At 44.7% G+C, this 24,060-nt stretch overlaps 1 protein-coding gene across 2 annotated transcripts in view; it reads left to right on the top strand.

Annotated features, from left to right (window-relative positions):
• MDGA2 (MAM domain containing glycosylphosphatidylinositol anchor 2) overlaps nucleotides 1-24,060 on the top strand; it is a 628,431-nt gene that overhangs the window by 319,692 nt on the left and 284,679 nt on the right. For both annotated transcript variants that reach the window (XM_067554719.1, XM_067554718.1), the window contains exon 5: nucleotides 2,603-2,735. In XM_067554719.1, the coding sequence (XP_067410820.1) occupies nucleotides 2,603-2,735 (133 nt within the window). The remainder of the gene's footprint in view (nucleotides 1-2,602; nucleotides 2,736-24,060) is intronic.

Raw genomic sequence — 24,060 nt, 5'->3', positions numbered from 1 at the left:
GAAAATTGTGAGATGAGTTCACACCATCCAGGAGTTAACAGCTGAGACTTAAACTTCAAGACTCACAAATTTACCGTATCTATGGGTCTGATCCAAAACCCATTGACTTCCACAGCCATCTTCATGTTGACTTAAATGTGCTTTACATTGGGCCCTATGTCCCCCAGATATGCTTGAATATATTGTAAAGTATAAAATCCTGCACTCCCATCTCATGCCAAGACTTCCCTGGCCTCAGAATTTGACTAAAGAGATTTAATAACTCTGTGAATTTCCATACCACCAGTGTTTGCTGGTCACACGTATTGATCCTTTTTTGAAAGGGCTACAGATTTCCCCTTGTATTGTTGTGTGCATTTGAACAGTCTACTTTAAAGCCCTGATCCTGCATTCACTTATGCAGCCTGTGCTTATCTTTCATGTTTAACTTCAGTGGGACGACTCACATGATTGTAGTGAAGCAAGCTACGGTATGATTGCAGGACTTTGAGGCAAGATTGCATTTAAGGCTCCCCTTTCCTGAATGAGCCATATGTACCATTTCTTTCATTTTCATCTCTTTTTGCTTGTTCATAATATGTGGTATTTTTGAATGCAGCCCATGTAGCTATCCAGCCTGTACACTTGATGTTTATGCTGCTGTTTTGTTTCAATCAAAATATACACCCCGCCATAACATTATTAACAACCGAGTGGAAATCTTGCAATAAGAGTTCTTCAGCATTTGTCTCTCTCTCTTACTTTGTAGACCAGTTCATGCCTGCTTTAATCAGAGATTCCATGGGCTTTCATGAGAGTTCTGCTTAACTAAGTCAAAGAGGATTTGTTCTTTTATATCCTTTTAATTTAAGAGCATAAGAACTGAAGCCATACTGGGTCAGATCCATGGTCCATCTATCTGTTTCTAATAGTGACCAGTACCAAAGCTCCAGGGAGAGTGTACAAAAGTGGGCTATTTTGGAGAGATTCATCCGGTCTTCACCTCCCAGCTTCTGGCAGTCAGAGATTTAGAGTTGCTCCGAGCATGGTGTTGCGTCCCTGACTATCTTGGCTAATAGCTATTGATGGACCTCTCCTCCATGAATTTACCTAATTATTTTTTTGAATCCAGTTTTACTTTGAATCACAGCATCCCATGGCAATGAGTTCCACAGGTTAATTGTGCATTGTGTGAGAAAGTCCTTCCTCTTGTTTGTATTAAACCTGCTGCCTATGAATTTCATTGGGTGACCCTGGGTTTTTGTATCATTTGAACACTTCTCTATTCACTTTTTCCACACTATTCATAATTTTATAGACATCTATCCATATCCCCCGTAATCATCTCTTTTCTCAGATGAACAGCCCTGATCTTTTTAGTCTCTCCTGGCATGCAAGTCATTCCATGTCCTTGATCATTTTGTTCCCCTTCTCTGGACCTTTTCAAGTTCTCCTATATCCTTTTTGAGATGGAGTGGCCAGATTTGGACATAGTGAAGGTGTGGGCACATCCTGGAGTTATATAGTGGAATTATGATATTTTCTGTCTTATCTTCTGTCCCTTTCCTGATAGTCCTAACATTCTGTTAGCTGTTTTGATTGCTGCTGCACATTGAGCTGAAGTTTTCAGAGAACTGTCCCAGATTACTCAAAGGTCTCTTTCTTTCTCTCACATTAACTCAGATTAGATATTTGTTGAATGTGGGGAGTCTGAAGAGCAGACGCTGAGCTTGAAAAAATTATTTTGTTTCTATTCTAGCACTAAGTGTTTTAATATGTCTTTATTTTATTTGCTGTATCTATGACACCTGTTAACCGACAATGATTTACCATAAACATGTTACTCTTGTGTTTTTTTTCCCAGTCTGCCTTGCTTCACATTGCTTTTGTTGTTGTTGTTGTTCCATAATATCTTTATTTTGCACTTGATCTAAAAGTGAGTATTTGCATTTAGCAGTCCTTCCTGATGGCATCTGGTATCACTTTGTCAGGGAAACATAAACACCTGTGTCTTTTCCATCAATGGTATAAGATTTGTTCATTAAGTGTTGTTTTCTCAAATGTTTCTTTTTCAGGTTCTCTGTTATGCCCAATTCTTAGAGTATTTTATGTGAAAATTACCTGCCTGGATGCTATAATTTTCCCTAGATCCTGTCAAAAAGAGCTCCATTATTAAATGCTCTGTTCAGATCTTTGCACCACAATTTGCATAACTGCTGTCTAAAAATAAAATCTATAGGAAGCCAGTTTTCAAAGGAAAACAACAGGGACCCTTTTACAGTAGCTTATGATTTTTCATTACATAGGTTTTATCTCAGGATGCATTACCTGAAATGATACCCAGTCAGCAATTTTGACTTCAAAGCTGCTGCCAAAACAAAGCTTTTTCTTTCATTTGTTTAAGTGTCTGTGGGAGAGTTAAACTTTTAGGTCATGCCTGTAAGCATTCTTTACAGAGCTGGGTGCGTTCAAATCAACTTTTCTTTCCAACTTATCACCTGCCTCTAATTAGTCATTTAGATACAATGCTCTGGTTTCCAGACAGTTTGTCTCAGAAAGCTATGATCATCTGCCTGGCCCTGTGACTTAATGTCATCCTAATTTACCTTTCTCCTGTGTGCAGGGGGAAACAAAGATACTGAAACTAAAAAATCTTCGACCCCAGGACTATGCTAATTACAGCTGCATTGCTTCGGTGAGGAATGTGTGCAGTATCCCGGACAAGATGGTGTCTTTTAGACTCTCCAATAAAACAGGTAGTGTGTGCAACTATCTACTCTCCGAATGGATCTGGTATTTGTAAAGTGTCTTCCAAATGTGTAGACTGTACAGGGTTATGCTAGAGTTTACAATATGTGCCAGTGCACAGACCCTCCCTGGGCTACGATCTGTCTAGAAGTGTCGAGCAGAAGCAACAAAATTCAGATATTCATCCAAAATTCCCGGCAGTTGGAGTCTGTTTGATTTTGATTCATCTCCGTACGTGACGGGGGGACAGCTTTGGAAGTGGTATCAAGATCTGAATTTCCCTAAAGTTTAGGGGATTTCTCTGTTATCAAGTTGTTTGTTTGATAAATATGTATACAAGTGTTGCAGATAGTTTTTGTTTTTAGTGTCCTCAAAGAATACAAATAATAACCACACTTTATATTGAGAATACATTTATATATTGTTTAGAAAGAGATAATACATGATTAACAGGTGTAAGTGTGTTACAGACATGAGTATGTATGTTAAGCACGACAGTAGAAGGTGCCGTATATGGTAATAAGCCATATATTGAACTGTTGAACTCTCTTACAATCAATTAGCCATTTATTAAAATAACTATTAATTTTAAACCTTTATAAATGATACATTTACCCTTAATCTAAAGTCGAAGTGAAATAGCTGTGAAATGTCCCACTGAAATCATTGTGACGGTTTGGCGTGTAAGATATTATTCAACAGGAGTAAGAGGATCACAGCCTGGCCCTATAAAAAGACTTTGGGTGGAAGATTTCATAGGAACCTTCTAGGTGCTCTGTAGAGCTGGTCAGGAATTTTCCATCTAAATGTGTTGGCAAAAGAAAATGCTTTTTTTCTGCAAAATTGATTTTTTTCAAAGAAAAATTTGACTTGCCAAAAAGGTTTGGTTTTCTGTGGGGAGAATATTTAATTTCAGATTGGGTTTCAGATCTGGATAGAAATATTTTGATTTTGTCGAATTGAAACGTTTTGTGTTGGGTCAGTCGGATATCAGTCAGTGTCTGCTGAGCTGCCGCACGGGAGTTATAGTTCTCATGCCCTGTTGTCCTCTTTTCTTGTGCTTCCTGCCTGGACTTACATCTCCCATGATGCATCACGGTCTCCCCTCTGGTTGAACTGGCGTGGTGCATCATGGGAGGTGCAGTCTGGTCAAAATAAATGTCAAAATATCAAACTTCCCCACGGGACAAACTTTTCCAATTTTTGACCAGCGTTAGTGCTAATCAAAGTCAATTAGCTGATTTGCAAGAAATATTTTGTGAGCTGGAAGCCAAGCAGCAAAAATCTTGCATTAGCTCTGTTCAAAGTCGAAAACAGATAATTAGTAATGTCAGGTAGATGTTTTCTGGAGAACTCATATTTAGCAAGTGTCTGCACATATCGAAGATTGCAAGTTAGATTAAGTGAGGTTATGCTTTAATAATATATGCTGCAAGGGCACTGAAAACAGGTAATGAATGAATGAAGCTGCCAGATGAAGATTTAATAAGGGTACTGCATGGACTTAGGATGAACTATTCATTTTATTTACGTTTGCACATTTTCCCTTTTTTCTATAGTCATGGCTTGATTCCAAAGTATGACCATCAGCTTATTTTTATCTCTCTGATGGTTGCAAAAGTAGCTATAATGACGAAGACCGAAGGCCCGCTTCTGCTCAGGGTCACGGGTGTAAATCAGGAGTAACTCCACTGAAATCTATGGAGACACACCAGTGTAAACCGTGTGTGAGTGGGAGCAGAATCAGGCTTGAAGGTTGTAGTCAGCAACTTTATAACCCACTGGTCAATGTGTACTTGATTTCCCCACTTCTATGCCTGGTCCACAGATGATCTGAGTCTCTTACATCTCCAGCTACAGAACTTGGCTCTTTAGCTTCACCTGTAGACACACTCCTGACCTTCTGCTCTAGTGGTCTCTAGTTCAGTCACCAAGATGGTGGTTGTTGCATCTCCACCACGGGACGCCAGCAGCCATAGCGTATTTCAACAGTGTTATAGAATGGCCCCTCCGTGAGCTTGTTAAAATGCTCCATTACTGAGGACGCACATCTCCTTCTGAAGCATCTGGGGTTGGCTACCATCAAAGACAGGACAAGAATAGCTAGTTAATTGTTTATTAAGAACTATGAAAGATGTGACAATTGGGCCAAAACCTGCTTTCATTTACACTGGTGTAACTCCTGTGACAGGGCCAGACCGGATGGCTACAGGTGAGTAGTGGAGGGGATCTATATTAGCCCCAGGATCAACAAATCCCTGTTCCCTGGGTGATTCAGCTGGGGCTACTCCAGGGCAATTAGGCCAATCAGGCCAGCTGAGGCCAATCAAGGAGCTTGCCCCAGCAGTTAAAAGCCTCCCTATCAGGCAGATGGGGGCAGCTGGAAGGGAGTTAAGAGGAGGAGCAGAGCTGCTACAGGGCTTGGAGCAATTGCTGTTGCTACCACAACCCAAAAGGTACCGGAGCCAAGAGGATGCCTGTCCGGGCATGGCCAGGGATCCTAAACACAGAGGCCCAAGGGAGGACCCTCAATGCCCCAGTTCCAGGAAGCGGCACGAGCAGGGGGGCCAAGGACAGGCGACCCAGGGAAGGGAGTAGCTCACGGACTAAGCAGTTTTGAGGCTTCTCCTCACAGGGTCCCTGGGTCGGGGCCCGGGGTAGAGGGCGGGATCGGACCCCCTCCTGCTTTCACCCAGGCATATCGCCAGCCTAGCTGAAAGGAGCACAGGCCCCACGGAGGGGCAGAGCAGGCCGCCCTCGCCACACTCCATACAAGTTAGTGGAGTTTCTCTGGCTTTATACTAGTGTAAAAGAGCAGAATCTGTTGTACTGTGTCCATTTGATTCAGTTTGTGCATGCATAATTGTTATTCCTTGATGTATTTTTATTGGTATATATTGTGGAGATATTTAAATAGGAGTAACCAACAAAGAGAAACAGTCAGATGAGGTTACAATGTGACAAACAAATGTCATAGTTCTGATACATGAATTAAAGTGGTGGCAAGTGAATTTCAGCTCAGCTGCTTATTACATAGCTTGTGTGTTTAGCATCCCAGGCAGTGTCATTAGTCTCCTTCAGTCTAGTGTGGAACCAAAACTGCAGGGGAAAGTTGTTGCCAAAGACCACGTTACTATCACTCACTAGCGAAAGGACTGGATATAACAAAGGAAGTTTGTGGTAGTGTTATAGGGGGCTTAGAGGGCTGGGCTGCCTAGTGTTTAGCGCACCCAACTTCTGGCCTCTCGTCCCCCCTCCCAGGGCAATGTTCTTGACCTTAAGCTGGGAATCTTCAGCTTTCCACCTGCATTCAAGTCTTATCTCGCGAGTGGGTGTGACAGGGAGACCTGGGCCCTCCTTCTCCACCAGGTCCCAGCCCAGAGCCCTGTGGGAAGCAGCTCCGGCAGGGTCCTCCCAGCAACAAGTCTAAGTTTGCTTCCCTGGGCTGCTTCCTACCCACAGGTCCCTTCACTTTGGGGCATGGCTTCTTGAGTCCAACCAGTCTGTCTCTCAGCAAAAAAAAGTCCAAATGAGCAGGGCCCTGCAGGACCTGCTGGTTATCAAAGGGCGTGGTGGTTGGAGAAGGCCCTTTCTGTGAGCCTCACCTGCTCTGTGGTCCCCTCCCAGGCTCAGCTTTCTGTCTGGCTTCCTGGAGAAGGGTCCCTCTCTCCTGCAGGCCTGTCCGCCACTTTGCCTGAGCTTCTGAGCTCCCTTTTAACCAGCCTTTCCAGTCGGAGGATGCTCGGCAGGCTCGGAAGGGTGGGGCTATCTTGGCCCAGCATTTCCTTTTAACCCCTTCGTGTCCTTCGCCGCTACTTCTGCCATTGGTTCCTTCTTCCCTCTAAATTCTTGTGCACGCTCCCAAGTCAAGAGTTTCCTTCCCCAGACCTGAAGAAGAGCTCTGTGAAGCTTGAATGCCTGGGCCTTCCACTGATAGAAGTTGGTCCAATAAAAGATATGACCTCACCCACCTTGTCTTTCTCGTATCCTGGGACCAACATGGCTACAACAACACTGCCAACAATCATCACACAGTCATGTAACATTGGTATTATATTTTGGTTTTGTGCAATGGTGCCTAGATGCACCAGCCAAGATCAGAGCCCCATTGCGCTAGGCACTGTATGAACACTACCCACTAAACGAGGCTGCCTCGTAGAACAAAATACCAAGCACCTTTACTGAGAGTGCTGCTTATCCCAAGGGTCTTGACAATTTTAACTATGTACCAAAGTCATAAAGACTGGACAGACACATGGGAGAGGCATGGGGAGGGCAGCAGTGAGCAAAAGGTGTGAAAAGGTCAATTGGTTTGTAGCGTCATAGTGCTTGGCATGTACTGACAATATGCAGTGCAGCTCTTGGCTAATGTACGTGTGTGCAGGTAAATAGCTGTAAATATGCACGCCAAAATATGGCAATTGTGCTCCCCTGCGTCTGGCTTTCACACAAAGTGAGCAGTTCTGCAAGCTTTGCTCGCGTTCAGTAGCCTTTTTTCACATGAGTGGTTCCAGTAAGATCACTCTGTAAAAGTTAATTTCACCGCTCACTCCAGTCACGACTGCAGACGCAAATCCAACGGTTCTGTCACAAAACCTGTGTGCTGTCCTGAGCAAGAGAGGCGCCTGAAAACGGCGATTCGCCGATTGGCCTGGGAGGCACTGGCCCCGTATTCTGTGCTGGCTTACCTTCGATCCACTCCCTTTGGGCCTCACATCAAACGGGCACATGTCAAAGGCCATACAGTATGCTCTTATAAATAATTTCTGTGCATCTTTCAATCCACTGAAAGCCCCTGCATGATGCACGTTCTTCCTGATTGTCAATGTGCTTTTCCCCCAGGAGGGAAGACTCTCGGTTTCCAAGGACCGGGAGCAGTAAGACCGCCAATTAGGTCAGTCATTCAAGAGGCACTTTCCAAGGATGTGGCACTAAATGCCACTTACAGGAGGCAGGGTGTTATGAGCTGTGTTTGCTAATGAGATCTGATCCTTTTGTCACTCAGGAGGTGAAAAAGGGGCTGGGAGCTCTCAGCAAATAATCAGTAGTGAACCCCCCTAGACTAGATGCAGGCGTGTGGGATCCGGGACCCTAGTGACTTGTAGGATAGGGTCTGCAAAGGGTTAGGAAAGGGAGGGCAACAAGCTCCCTGGTCTTCAGGATCCTTCCCCACCCCTGGCTCTCGGGAGAGCTTCACTTCTCCGGTTCCTTTGATGGGCCTGGTGTATTGATGCAACCTCCCCTCCCCCCAGGTACCTAGGAATGCCCCCCTTGTGGCTGGGATGCCCTGTCCCTTGTCTGTGTCCCAGATCCATTTCTGCTTATGTTCATTGCTTTGGAGTCTCTGCCTCACTCCCTCCTTTTCCTTGTTCCATTTTTACCAACTTAAAATTGTTCCGTTGATAGGCAGAGCTGCGCCATAGTAATGGCTTCCTCTTATCGCCCACATAAGCATCTCCCTTCTCAAGGTCTTCCTAGTGTCCTAGCTCAACCCATGCTCTGGCTACCTTTGGTTGAAGGTGTCTACCCTGGCTGAGCCAGCTCAGTCTGCTTTTAAAGACACCATTTATGTAATTCCAAGCATTAATTCTGCTCCGTCTCAAACATGAATTGACAGATCATAGTAAAATGCCTCTGGCTTTTTTACAGGACTCACTGCTTCATTTACAGAGCCAGAGAGGGTGACTCTAAATACAGGTAACCCTCTGAATGCTCAGATGCAATCGTATGCATTTAGACGTGCATGAGTTAAAAATGCCATGGTTCCTTTGAACGCATTAGGGAAGATACATGATCTATATCCATAAATCCACATGGCTGTTGGATTGCTGCAACGATATTAAACATCTGTAGGGTTAAATAGGTAACTAGGCAGTTTTAAATATTGAAATTCTGTGCTTCAGATAATTTTTGGCTTTCATATGATTAATTAAAAATAGATGGAAGTTTTGATCTTATTCTACAAAGCTTTCTCAGTGCCATAGGCTCATTTGAAAATGTATTGGTGTGGATTAGTCAAATCAGCCTAGTTAGATTGCAGGAGTCATGACTAAAATGTAATGTGAAGGTTGGATTCAAACAGCCTCCAGAAAAAGATCACTGTGTGTTTCTTAGCTGCATGGCAATGTGGCGTTTCAAGGGGTATGCAGGGCTAAGAGATACCTCGCTACCTCCTGCCCGTAGCGTGAGGAACCTTTGTCTGTGCGTGCCAGGGGTCGGTTCCCCACTTCCACCAGCCATGGGCAACACACGCACTCTCCTCTTGACCTGAGCATGGCCCTCTCTTTCCAAGCTAGCAATAGGCACGCTCCAATCTCCCAGCGTCCGCTGGGAGTATCCCAGCCCCGGTTCCACGGGACATGTGCCGTATTCACAGCTTTGCTGCTGCCAAAGAAGCAGTACTTCCTAGTTACACCTCCTCTTCCCACACAACACTTAGATACGTTTACGGGGAAAACGAGCAGAAGTTTATTTAACATAGCACAGCAATTCCAGCAATAGCTGGACATAAAATAGACATTTTAGAAACAAACGATTACATAAAAAGTACAATCCTGACATGCATTCCAGAGTCTAGACTTAATTAACGAGATACTCTTGTGTCTAATAAAGTATTGCTCACCAGCGCTTTCTCACCAGGCAGGCTGTAATCCCTTTTCCACGAGACAAGATATGCTGTCAGCTTGTCTCCTATGTCAGGATGTACCTGTGTATTCCCAGGTGTACCAGTGTATTCCCAGGTATAACCTCTCAGTCCGTAGTCTTTGCTCGTAAACAGGATCACTTCCTGCTGTCGATTTCTTCCTGTAAAGATTCTCTTGCTTGGCGATTTTGCAACTTTTCTCCAGGTGTCAGGCTCAGTCTGCAAACAGGCCTCCAGTGTGAGACCGGACAAGTGACCGGACAAGGAGCTGTGCAACTCTTACCTTCTGCTCAAAAGGAAGCTGCTTAAGACATATCACATCCCGGTCACCAGCCATAACTCCGAGCCCTTGAGAACATATTTGCAGTATAGATACGTAACTCCTTAACCATTATCAGTACGGACGTCTTGGAATGATTCTGAGGACTGCTGGGTTACTGGCTTTTGATGGAGACCTTACATGCTGCTCTGAGATGAACTTAATGTGCATCTCTCTGACCCAGCCGATCCCTGTAAAGCTCTGTGTGTGCCCTGTGCAAAAACGGGACATATACAGCAGCCCTGCCCGCCCAACCTTCCTCTTCCCCACAAGGCCCCACTCTCTGGCCAGGCCAGAAGTTGGAGCTGGGCAGTGGTAAGAGCTGGGTGGTGGGCTGGGGTACGCTGCCCAGGGCAGGACTCCCCACAGTGGCCCAAGTTCCCCGAATGGCTGTTTCTACTGCCCGGCTCCTGCTTCTGGCTTGGCCCGGGGGGGTTCTCGGGGGCAAGAGGAGGAGCAGGCTGCAGATCCCCCTCCTGCCCCACTGAGAAGAGGTTGGTGCCACCCTGAGCCTCGGGCAGGCGCGGAGCGGCGCTGCAAGGAATCCAGGACAAATGCTGTCCCAGAGTCATTCGGCCCGGAACCAGGACTTGAAATGTACATTTTGGGACTCTCCCGCCCAATTAGGGACAGGTGGTCACCTGACCTGTGCCCTCTGGTAGCCGGCATAAAAAGGTTCCTGGGTCAGACACCATTAAACGGAATCACAGTTAAGCTGGCACTTTGTCTTCCGTGGTAGGAATGAAATTAGAAAGGTTTCATTTACTTCTAATCTCTCCATTAAGCAGCATTCTGTTTTGTCTAATTTAGTGTCTGTATTCATTCCACACAACATTAAAGAGTTATCTCATTTGAAAAAATGAATATTTCTCTTAGCAAGCCGTGGTGTTCTCCAAGAACATGACGACAGTACATGAAAATGCTCTGCAGATGTTTGAGATCCCCAGATAAGAAATATAGCTGATATAATAGTCAGAGCCAACTGCTGAAGCTGGATGGTATTAGTTGTGTAGTAAAAAAAAATAAAGTAACTAATTATAGATACTTACACTAAGTAAACGTGACAGGACGGTGGTATCGACTGGCACTGCTCTATTTCAGGATCATCATTGTTTCCCATGCAAACCACATTTTGTAGGGTTTATAAAGCTGTTGTAAAAAGATCCTTCTCTCCATATTGAAAGCTAGCCTATGGATTCTCATTGTGGAAATATTGTGTTTAAATAACTATATGTTTCCAATTTGAATTTAGAGGAGGAGCAAAAGCACAATGATGATAATTGGAAAATGTAACCTTTCCTCTTTGTTTTCCCCACTCCCAATTCCAAGCCAGCTTTGATTTAACCTGAATTTTTACAGTGAATGATTTAAAAAAAAATCTGTCAACATGGAAGGCTCCAATTTAGCATCCAAACTCAAACTGGTCCTTTGACCCAGCTCATACCAGAAATTTTCGATATAGGGTCTAACACAGGAGGCAAAACATATGAGCGAGTACAGCACCAAGAGAGTTACATTTCCAACTGTGGTCAGCATTCATGAGACCCATTACCATTAGCCTATGTGGGGACCAGCATATTTGAAAAAGTGTCTTTTGGTAAATGAGCCACTGTCTCAGATCTATCGGATTTTAAATATTAGATACAATTGTATTCCGGTGGGTTGGAATGGTTGTGTATCCAAATCTCTGTTCCAAGCCACTCTCAAATTATCAATCTTTGGCTGAGATTTTTGGGCCAGAAAATCATAAAAGAATACCACTGGCCGAGTAAATCCAGGAAATTTCCTCCAAAATAATAAAACATTCTGGCTAAAATATATTCATAAGTAAATGCTTTAACTGGAGATATTTCCATGCTCCAGATCAGGATAAGCCGAATTGTTGTTGAAGGATCTACAAATGGTTTCAGTTTATCATTGTCAATTAGCTGTGACACAGTCATAACTCTTCTGTCCATCCAATCCCTCCACAAACTTTAAGGATAGGATTGCTCCATAGTCCCATATTTTTAAACAGCCTTTTGCTTAAGGGTGCTGGCATTTTTGTGCTCCTTTGACTTATCTGCAGAACCCATCCTCCAGCCCAAGGTGTACATGTAAGGGTGGCACATCCTTGTATGTATGCAGAACTAGGTTTGCACACCCATGTCAGGGGATTTGCACATTCCTTGGGAGCGTGATGAAGTGTGCACAAGCTTAGGTGTACACCTGTTTGAAATTTGGCCTATAACTGTATCTCTTGTTGGCAGTAAGAGGAACAAAAAAATGTCTTCATGTCTAAATCAGAGTGAGAGAGATGGTTAGAGAAAAAAATATTCTTTAAAAATTGGAAGTCAAATTTACTGAGGAAAACGGAGAGGAGCATAAACTCTGGCAGATCAAGTCTAAAAGTATAATTCTGCAAGCCAAAAAAGAATGTGAAGAACCAGCAAAGGACACAAAAACTAACAGCAATTTTTTTAAAGTACATCAGTAGCAGGAAGCCTGCCTAACAACCATTGGACGGATGGATTGGGGCATTGGATGATCAAGATGCTAAGGGAGCATTCAAAGAGGACAAGGCCATTGCAGAGAAACTAAATGAATTATCTGCATCAGTCTTCACTACAGAGGATGTGAGGGAGATTCCCACAACTGAGACATTCGTTTCCCAGATTGAGGTGTCAAGAGAGGAGGTTTTGGAACAAATTGATAAATTAAACAGTAATAAATCACCAGGATCAGATGGGATTCACCCAAAAGCTATGACAAACTCAAATATGAAATTGCAAAACTACTAGCTATGATATGTAATCTATCTCTTAAATCAGCCTCTGTATCAGATGACTGGTGAATAACTAATGTAATGCTGTTTTGTTGTGTTTTTAAAAGGCTTCAGAGACACTCCTGGCAGTTACAGACCAGTAAGCCTGACTTCGGTACCAGGCAAATTGGTTGAAAATGCTGTAAAGAACAGAATTATCAGACACACAGATGAACACAATATGTTGGGATAGAGTGAGTGTGGCTTTTGTAAAGGGAAATCATGTCTCACCAATCTATTGGTGTTTAGAGTGTTGCGGGCAACTTCCTGGTGCAAGTGCTGGAGGAACCAACTAGGGGCCATACTCCTTCTTCACCTGCCTGTCAAAAACAGGGAAGAATTGATAGGGGAAGTAGAAATGGATGGCCACATGGGCAGCGGTGACCATGAGATGGTCAAGTTCAGGATCAGGACAAAAGGAAGAAAGGAGCACAGCAGGATATGGACTCTGGAATTCAAAAAAGCAGACTTTGACTCCCTCAAGGATCTGATGGGCAGGATCCTCTGGGAAGCTAATAGGAGGGGGAAAGGAGTCCAGGAGAGCTGGCTGTATTTTAAAGAAATCTTATTTGAGGGCACAGGAACAAACCATCCTGATGTGCAGAAAGAATAGCAAATATGGCAGGCGACCAGCTTGGCTTAACAAAGAAGTCTTTGGTGAGCTTAAACACAAAAAGGAAACTTACAAGAAGTGGAAACTTGGTCAGATGACTAGGGAGGAGTATAAAAATGTTGCTTGAGCATGCAAGAGTGAAATCGGGAAGGTCAAAGCACAATTGGAATTGCAGCTAGCAAGGGACATGAAGGGGAACAAGAAAGGTTTCTACAGGTATGTTAGCAACAAGAAGATGATCAGGGGAAGTGTGGGTCCTTTACAGAATGGGGGAGGCAACCTAATGACAGATGATGTGGAAAAAGCTGTGGCATTCAATGCTTTTTTTGCCTCTGTCTTCACAGACCAGGTCAGCTCCCAGACTACTGCACTGGGCAGCATAGAATGGGGAGGAGGTGAGAAACCCTCAGTGGTGAAAGAGCAGGTTCAGGACTATTGAGAAAGCTGGACATGCACAAGTCCAGGGGCTGGAAGCAATGCACCCAAGGGTGCTGAGGGAGCTGGCTGTTGTGATTGAAGAGCCATTGGCCATTATTAGGTATAAGACTTTATCACAGATTCTGCGACTTCCAAAAATCTCTGTGAAATTAGCCTTTTCAAATTCCACCCCATGACCTTGTGTCGGGGGTAGAAGCTGTCAGCTTATGGGGGCTTCAGAGCTCTTGGGGCAGCAGCTCTCACTGGCTGTGGGGATCCCCAGCTCTGAGCCCCTGGCAGGCAATGGAGATCCAGTGGCTCTGAGGCCCCATGCAATGACAGTAACCCCCTCCCCTTCTTTCAGCTGGAGTAGGCTGCAAAGACCCCACAGCTCAGAACTGGGGCAGGTGGCATGGGGACCCCATAGCCCCAAGCCACGGCGAGGGAACCTTGTAGCATCAAGCCCCAAGCTGGTGCTGGTGGCAGCCCGCAGCTCCAAGCCGCGGGCAGCAGAGGGACGTATCAGCCCCTGGGTCTCTCCATTGCCCACAGAGCTCCAAGGTCCCCACCATGTACGGCAGCAGATGGTGGTCCCTGGTGCTCCAAGCCACTGCAAGGACCTTCCCAGCCGCTGCCCCCCCTCTTCTCCCCAGATAGCTCCCAGATGCCACCCTGTTATTTTTAGTAAAAGTCACGGACACGTCATGGCGTCCATGAATTTTTTAGTATTGCCCGTGACCTTAGCCATTATGTTTGAAAACTCATGGTGATTGGGGGAGGTCCTGAATGACTGGAAAAAGGCAAATGTAGTGCCCATCTTTAAAAAAGGGAAGAAGGAGGAACAAGGAAATTACAGACTTGTCAGCCTCATCTCAGTCCCCGGAAAAATGGAGCCAGGTCCTCAAGGAAACCATTTTGAGGCACTTGGAAGAGAGGAAGGTGATAAGGAAGGTGATCAGGAACAGTCAGCATGGATTCACCAAGGGCAAGTCATGTCTGATCAACCTGATTGTCTTTTATGATGAAATGACTAGCTCTGTGGATGTGGAGAAAGCATATACCTTGACTTTCGCAAAGCTTTTGATAAATTCTCCCACAATATTCTTGCCAGCAAGTTAAAGAAGTATGGGTTGGATGAATAGACTTTAAGATGGATAGAAAACTGGCTAGATCATCAGACGCAACAGACAGTGAGTGATCAATGGCTTGATGTCTAGTTGGCAGCCGGTAACAAGTGGAGTGCCCCAGGGGTCGGTGCTGGGGCCGGTTTTGTTCAACATCTTTATTAATGATCTGGAGGATGGAGTTCATTGCACCCTCAGCAAGTTTGCAGATGACACTAAGCTGGGAGGAGTGGTAGATATGCTGAAGGCTAGGAATAGGATACAGAGTGATGTAGACAAATTAGAGGATGGGCAAAAAGAAATTTGATGAGGTTCAACAAGGACAAGTGCAGAGCCCTGCACTTAGGATGGAAGAATGCCATGCACTGCTATAGACTGGGGACTGACTGGTTAGGCAGCAGTTCTGCAGAAAACGACCTGGGGGTTAAAGTGGATAAGAAGCTGGATATGAGTCAAGAATGTGCCCTTGTTGACAAGAAGTTTAATGGCATATTGGGCTGCATTAGTAGGAGCCTTGCCAGCAGATGGAGGGAAGTGATCATTCCCCTCTATTTGGCATTGGTGAAGCCACATGTGGAGTACTGTGTCCAATTTTGGGCCTCCCACTACAGGAAGAATGTGGACAAATTGGCGAGAGTCCAGTGGAGGATAACGAAAATGATTAGGGGGCTGGAACACATGACTTATGAGGAGAAGCTGAGGGAAGTAGGCTCCTTTAGTCTGCAAAAGAGAAGAGTGAGAAGGGATTTGATAGTGGCCTTCAACTACCTGAAAGGGGATTCCAGGGAGGATGGAGCTAGGCTGTTCTCAATGGTGGCAGACGACAGAACAAGGAGCAATGGTCTCAAGTTGTGGTGGGGGAGGTCTAGGTTTGATATTAAGAAAAACTTTTTCTCTAGAAGGATGGTGAAGCACTGGAATGGGTTACCTAGGGAGATGGTGGAATCTCCATCTTTAGAGGTTTTTAAGGCCCGACTTTACAAAACCCTGGTTGTGATGATTTAGTTGGAGTTGGTCCTGCTTTGAACAGGGGGTTGGGCTAGATTACCTCCTGAGTTCCCGTCCAACCCTCATCTTCTATGATTCTATGAAAATAAGCAGTCGTGGGTTAAGATGGAAGGTCCTTTCTGGGATCAGTAACTAGTTAAAAGACGGGCGACAAATCGTTGGAATAAATGGTCAGTATTCACAATGGAAGGAGTGAAATAGCGGGTTCCCCCAGGACTCTGAACTGGTACCTATAGTGTTCCACATATTCAAAAAAGATCCGGAAAGAGGGCTAAACAGTGATGTGGCAAAGTTTGCAGATGATACAAATTGACTCAAGGTAGTTAAGTCCAAAGCAGACTGAGAGGAGTTACAAAAGATTCTCACAAAACTGAGTGATTCGGTAATAAAATGGCAAATGAAATTCAATGTTGATAAATGCAAAGTAATGCATTGGTAAACGTCATCCCAAGTATACCTACAAAATGAGGGGCGTCTAAATAAACTGTTATCACTCACAAAAGAGATCTTGGAGTCCATGTGGATAGTTCTCTGAAAACATCTGCTGAATGTGCAATAGCTGTCAAAAATGCTAACAGAATATTAGGAACCGTTAGGAAAGGGATAAATAATAAGATAGAAAATGTCATAATGCCAGCATAGAAATTCATGAAGATCTTGAATACTGCGTTCAGTTCTGGTTGCCCCATCTAAAAATATGTATGTTACAGTCGGAAAATGTACAGAGAAGGGCAACACAAATGATTAGACGTATAGAGCAGCCTCCATATGCGGAGAGGTTAAAAAGACATGGATTATTCAGTTTAGAAAAGAGATGATGATAGAAGTCTGTTAAATAATGAATGATGTGGGGAATCTAAATAAGGAAGTGCTATTTACCCCTTTGCGTAACACACGAACCAGGGGTCACCCAATGAAATTAATAGGCAGCAGGTTTAAAACAAATATAAGGAAGTGCTTCTTCACACAGCACATAGTCAACCTGTGGAATTTGTTGCTGGGGGATGCTGTAAAGGCCAAAAGTATAAATGAGTTAAAAAATGATTACATAGGTTCATGGAGGATAGGTCAATCAATTACTATTATCTAAGATGGGCAGGGATGCCACCCCATGTTCTGGTTGTTCCTAAGCCTCTGACTGCCAGGAGCTGGGAGTGGATGACAAGGGATGGATCACTCGAAAATTTCCCTGTTCTGTCCTTTCCTTCGGAAGCAGCTGGCACTGGCCCCTGTTGGATGGCAGGATACTGGGCTAGATGGACCGTGGTCTGACCCAGTATGGCCGTTCTTACGAACATACTTTTGGTTCAGATGCCATTGAGCTAGCAGCTGGTAATATAGAAATAGAATCACCTTTACCCTCTAAAGCAATATCTATCTAAGGCAATCATCACAGGCAGCAGTAGAGACCAATTTTTCCTCTTAGGTTCAGAGACTGTCAGCACTGGGTCACTGATCGGAATATGCTTTCATTCTATCTATGCATGGTCCCCTGCCAATTCATTTTAGCCGAGAAGCACAGAGGGGCAGGGATAACACAGAGGGGTAGAAAGCACTCAGTAAATGGAGGGTGATAGGTAAATGTCTTAGAATATTAATAATAATTCATTAATGACTGAGTGCTGTCTGGGCTGCCACATTTGGCACACATTGGCCAAGTTGTTAATCAACCGCTTCATGATGTACACCTTTTTATTAGTAGGTATGGATGGCTGTATTTTGCAGAGCCAGCCTTTTATTAATCTCTATCTGTATATCAGGTGATCAGGAACAGTCAACACGGATTCACCAAGGGAAAGTCATGCCTGACCAACCTGATTGCTTTCTATGATGAGGTGACTGGCTCTGTGGATGTAGGGAAGACGGTGGATGTGATATATCTTGACTTTAGCAAAGCTTTTGATACTGTCTCTCACAGTATTCTTATCAGTAAGTTAAAGAAGTATGAGTTGGATGAATGGACTATAAAATGGATACAGAACTGGCTAGAGCATAGGGCTCAACGAGTAATGATCAATGGCTCCATGTCTAGCTGGCAGCCAGTCACAAGCGGAGTTCCCCAGGGGTCGGTCCTGGGGCTGGTTTTGTTCTACATCTTCATTAATGATCTGGAAGATGGGGTAGATTGCACCCTCAGCAAGTTTGCAGATGACACTAAGCTGGGGGGAGTGGTAGATACCCTGGAAGGTAGGAATAGGATACAGAAGGACCTAAACAAACTGGAGGATTGGGCCAAAAGAAATCTAATGAGGTTCAACAAAGAAAAGTGCAGAGTCCTCCACTTAGGAAGGAAGAATCCCATGCACAGCTATAGACTGGGGACCGACGAACTGGGCAGCAGCTCTGCAGAAAGGGACCTGGGGGTAATGGTGGATAAAAAGCTGGATATGAGTCAGCAGTGTGCCCTGGTTGTCAAGAAGGCTAATGGCATATTGGGCTGCATTAGGAGGGGCATTGCCAGCAGGTCACGGGAAGTGATTATTCCCCTCTGTTTGACATTGGTAAGGCCGCATTTAGAATATTGTGTCCAGTTTTGGGCCCCCCACTACAAAAAGGATGTGGACAAGTTGGAAAGAGTCCAGCGGAGGGCAACAAAAATGATTAGGGGGCTGAAGCACAGGACTTATGAGGAGAGGCTGAGGGAACTGGGCTTGTTTAGTCTGCAAAAGAGAAGAATGAGAGGGGATTTGATAGCAGCCTTTAACTACCTGAAAGGGGGTTCCAGGGAGGATGGGGCTAGGCTGTTCTCGGTGGTGGCAGATGACAGAACAAGGAGCAACGATCTCAACTTGCAGGGAGGGAGGTCTAGGTTGGATAATAGGAGTGCGGTGAAGCACTGGAATGGGTTACCTAGGGAGGTGGTGGAATCTCCATCGGTAGAGGTTTTTAAGCTGAGGCTTGACAAAGCCCTGGCTGGGATGATATAGCTGAGGTTAGTCCTGCTTTGAGCAGGGGTTGGACTAGACACCTCCTGAGGTCCCTTCCAACTCTAATATTCTATGATTCTATGATCAGTAGGTGGCTAATTTTCCTCACAAATAATGTTGCACCTATTTGAAACTTTCAAGTGTTGCTGTTAGTGTCAATACTTTTTGCTGTAAATTCTTTGACATGATTTGACGAAGCTCGCATTGTGTTCTGTCTTAGCGGAATTCCTAATTCCATCCTCATAAACTTCCCCTGGCATGTGTATCAGCTTTCAAAGCTGGGATCTGCGGTTTGACAAAAACGATCAATGGCAAAGGCAACATTTTCAAATTTAGGCTTCTAAATTCATATTTAGTGCCCTTACGCTAAAGAAAAGGGCTGGTTTTCAGAAGAGCCGGGCATCCAGAAATCCCATGGAAGTTAATGGACGCTGGAGGTTCTCAGCACTTCTGACAGTTGAGCCCCTTTTATTGAGGTGATTAAATATGATTTTAGGAACCGTATTTTAGGCACCCAGTTATGCAAATATGTAAGAACAGTTTTAATTTTGCTGTTTTGTGATGAATAATCTTGAATACCGTCAGTGTTGGTATTATTAAAGACTTTTATTTAAAAAAAAAAAAGAAACCTACCGCAGGGCAGATTGTCACTCCGTTCAAAGTTCTACCTGTGCGAGAGGTGAAGCCTGGAGTTGAGAAATGTAACAAACACTTGCCACTTCTCTGAGTATGTCATGCTGAGTTATCTGGTGTTACTCCTTTAAGGCTGACATTCCGATCTTTATCTAAACAATCCTAAGCTAAAGCAAAGCTTTGAAAACAGCTGTGAAGGCTTGCGTGTTGCCTCCATTTTGGCCTGTGACATTTCATTTGAAACCTTTAAAACAAGTTTGTAATATATATTTCTGCATGATCTCTGCCTTCTGCAGCATTGCAGGAGTTCAGCATGTATGCAGCGCCTCGTCAGAATTGATTTCAAGGTGGCATCACATTTTAATTATTTGGGTGCCTCAATATTTTTAAAATCATTGTGTCCAATACTCTTTAATTAAAAAAAAAAAAAAAAGAAAGAAAGAAAGAAAGAAAAAGAACCCCTCTGTGAGTGATGTGTGTGTTCATGCGTGTGCATGCACAAATCAGATTTTTCCAGTCAGACCATCAGCTAGTGCAAACTGATGTCCTTTCGTGGAAGTTGGGGGAGGGACTGAAAAAATTGGGACTGTTTAGTCTAAAGAGGAGAAGAATAAAAGGGGGATGACAGAGTTTTATGTAAAATAGTGAATGGCTCAGAGACAAGGTAACCCAGGTGCAGATACAGATAAAAATGGAAAACAGTGGAAAAACTACGTTAGGCATGCCTATTTTGAGAATTCTCAGAAATGGTTCCCTTTGAGTTTCGAGTGAAGGTTTCAGCCCAGGTGGGGGCTATGTTACCCAAACACTGAGTTGATCTCTAGTTTAAGCTACTTTAGAATCAGGGTTTATAACTTGAAATTCTGAGAGGCTTTATAACATGTAGCATGTGGAACTCTAATGATCATTTTCTTTTTACATTTGATTTCCCTATGTTGTCTTTGAAGTGTGAAATTTCCAGTGAGATTTTCTGATAGCTTTAAATCACTTCCATGTCATAGATAGTAGCTGGACTTTGAATGAAAGTGCAGCCTTGACTGGCAGACGTAACTTGGGGAGCGTTATCCTGTGTCTTTCCTTTTAATTGTTCAACTGCCTGCTGTGTTCTTTACACCTCAAATTGCTTAGATGTTTAAAGTGCCTTTCAGGTGAAAAGAACCCTGTGTAAACATGGATGCTGTCCAAATAGCATACTCTGGGAAAATAGCCTTTGCTAATTTAAGTAATAAAATCTATATTGGAGGAATACATTAGCTACATACCGTCACTGGAATATACTTCTTTTCAGTTGATATTCACAACTGGGACCTTGTTCAAGTTCTGTTCTGTGAAGAGCTTGAAAACATGGGGGGGTTAAGTCTAATTTTTGACTGCTGATACATAATATGGCTCAGAATAATCTTGAAAATTGCATTTATTATTTCCAATATAAAGTAATAGCCGACCTTGGAGAGAGACGTCTTTTTTGATGCTGAGTCCAAACTGAGGTAATCATTAGGCTGTTTCCTCTCCTTAAACAAGTTTTACCAGGGATGCTGGAAGAAATTGTATATTGGAGGTGTTGAGAGCCATTGAACCAAACTGAAAACCCTGTATATGATAGAAACCACTTCAGAACAGGGGATGTGGCAGCCCCCCTAGTTCCAGCACCCGTGAGTATCACAGTTGTATCTTGAGGCCGCAGCCAAGAGCAACACCCCATTGTGCTTGGCACTGTACAAATCCATAGGATGTAGGAATTACCATCAGACCTCAGCTCTGTCTCTGATAGGACCAGGTGTTTCAGAGGAAGGTGTAAGAGCCCGGCAGTAAAATGACATAGGCTAATCTGTCCCCCACGGTAGGTCTTGGTCTCTAATAGTTAAAGACTAGTTTAAGCTTGGTGGCTTGAGGTTTCATATCCCGGCCACGTCATTTTTGTTATCATTCGTTCCAGTGGGTGCTCCCTGCTTTCCTCCCTGCCGCATGAAGAGCGCGTGCTCCCATGACTAGTGCTCCGCTCGCATCGCTGGCGTGTGTGTCGGGCTGAGCATGGATAGCTGCCCATTGGGCTGATGGAATGAGAGGGGCTGGCTGTGCTCCACAGGGTCTGGCAAGCCTCAAGCTGCCAGTGGTGCTGGGGGAATAGCAGGAGATGGGCAGGCAAGTTCATAGCCACCTTTAGCGGGGTGCTAATCTCCTCATGCCCAGGCCAGAACATGGCAGCTCTGCGTGTGGGATTATACCCAAAATACTGCCTGAGAGACCAAATGATGCTCTCGATTGCTCCGCTGTACAGCAAGCGAGAGTAACTCCATCGAGTTGCAGGTCCTGATTCAACACCGTGTTAGTGCTCGTTTTTAAAGGATCAGGCCATTGTTGCTTTGGATCCATTCCCCATTTACATCACGGCGTAGAACTGGACCCTTAGCATGGACTGAATAAAGGCTGGAACTTCAGCTCTGCCTCTGAATTTCTTGGCTTTCTTGAATTTAAAGCAGGCTTTTGTAGCTAGTATGTGAACATGTTTCTGGATTTAGGTGAAATACATTCCAGTTGAGTCACCGCGTGGTCTGAGCAGCAGAAAATCATTGTATCTAAACTAGAATGTCCATGGAGCTGCTGCTTTGAATGCCGTGACGAAAGGGTTCTCTCAGCATTTTTATCACCTCAGCCACTATTTTTGTCTCTCTGTCTGAAGCCCGGCACAGAGCCTCCTTTAATCTAGGGGATGATGAGACCATTATGGTAACAGTAGCTTAGCTTGACGTTGTTGAAGCTTTCATCTTGTGTTCTAAGTTCTGAAGCATCAGCCGCCGTTCTGTTGTTCCCTGGCTGTGACTGATGGTTAGAGAAAGTAGGGAAGAATGAGCGTCTTGCAGGGTCCTACAGGAATTCAGGTTAGCCTCGGCATGTCAAGGAGAAAGGCGGTGAGCAAGCCGTACCATACTGACTGATATCATCCGGTGGACGTCCCGCTCCAGGACTGAATTCTAGCCGTCTGCACAGAGATGCCAGCCAGAAAAGCTGCGCCCACCGCATGGATCATGGTGCCCACTCTGGTTCTCACTTCCACCCCCAAAACATAAGCCTAGCAATGACTGGAGTGTGAAGAGGAATGGAGTCAGGGCATGTGATTCGCATGTGTGCACATGGATGTCTCTTGGCACCCTATGTACATCCCGACTGGCTAGTGACCCACTTTGCCTCTCATCTCCAGCTCTTCCCTGAACCTGCATGAATCTTCCACGCCCAGCCTCACTTGGCCCCACCTGCCATGCTTTCTGCATTCTCACCCCCCTCCGCTGCCAGCGGTCCATCCCCTGCCCACTTAACCATGTGGCTTCACCTTCTGTCATCTACTTCCTCCCTCCCTGCTCATGTTTCCAGAGTTTCTTCTTCCCATAACCCTCACCACTGCTTCCCTCCTCCCTCAGCAGCCCCTCCATCTCAGTGACACTCCCTACCCTGGAATCAGCTATAATAACCACTGTTACCTTTAGTCACCACTTGATAATTTGGGAAAGTTATAAGCCGCTGAAAACAGGGTCTTATAATGGAAAACGTTGGGCAACCTGAACTCATGTGGACTGCGGAAAGAAGCCGTCTATAAATTCCACTTGGTAGGAGCAGCAGCAGCAGCCAAAGCAGGGACTGCTGCAATGGGAGGGGAGAGGGAAAATAGGGTCCAGTGGGGCCACCCCCACCCAACACCCTCCTCAGATCCAGAACTGTGCAGGAGAGACACCCCGCCCTACTCTGGGGGCACTAGGACCCAAGCAGTGCAAAACTTCTCCCCAGCCCTGTGGGCTGCAGGGAAGAGCCAGACAGAGACTGCACCTGGGAAGGTCAGGAGCAGCCAGAACAGGGACCTTCTGACTATGGCACGTTCCAGTTCAAACTGTAAAGTGTTCTCTGCCGTCCTCTGCCCTGTGCTGCTTGGCTCTGTGCTCCAAGCCTCCCGCTCCTCCTCCCTCCCAGTGTCCTCACCGCAGCTTCACGCCACATCTGTGCCATATCCTCTCCTCCCATGCCCTTGTCGCTTATTCATAGATTCCAAGGCCAGAAAGGACCCACTGTGATCATCTAGTCTGACTTCCTGCATAACACAGCCATAGAACTGCCCCCAAATAATTCCTGGAGCAGATCTTTTAGGGGGAAAAAATCCAGTCTTGATTTAAAAATTATCAGGGATGGAGAATCCACCTCAACAACCTTTATAAACTTTTCCACTGGTTAATTAATCTTACCGTTAAACATTTACACCTTATTTCCACTCTGAATTTGTCTAGCTTCAATTCTCAGTCATTGGATTATGTTATATCTCTCTCTGCTAGACTAAAGAGCCCATTATTAAATACTTGTTCCCCACCTAGGTACTTATAGCCTGCGATCATGTCACCCCTTCTACCATCTTTCCTCCCCTTTTAGCTGATCCCCTCCATAATAACTCCACATCCCCCCCAAAAACTGTGGAACTAACATCACATTCTTCATGCTACCCCTTCCTCACCTTGTGTCTCTCTGGTCTGTTTAGATAATCTGGTCCCATCATTTCCTTGTACTGCCCCATCTGTCTAGATTCATTTTTGTCACTTGGCTTATACTTAGATTTTAGCTTTTCAGGACAGATACCATCTTTTTGTTCTATGTTGGTACAGTGCCTGGTACAATGGGGCCCATGATTGGGGCTGGTAAGTGCCACAGTAACACAAATAAATAATAATGGTAATAATGATATCGGAAGGCTGGTGCTGTCTATAATACCCACTCTCCTGGAAGGATTAGGTTTTTATAGGTAACGGCCGATAGTCGTTGATTTCACAATACACCCACAAACCAACCAAAAATATTTCCATTGATGATG

This window comes from Emydura macquarii, unplaced genomic scaffold, assembly GCF_026122565.2.
Source record: "Emydura macquarii macquarii isolate MOO-44397 ecotype Brisbane River unplaced genomic scaffold, CSIRO-AGI_Emac_v2 contig_1551, whole genome shotgun sequence".
NCBI lineage: Eukaryota > Metazoa > Chordata > Testudines > Chelidae > Emydura > Emydura macquarii.
This window is presented reverse-complemented; position numbering and strand designations above follow the sequence as displayed.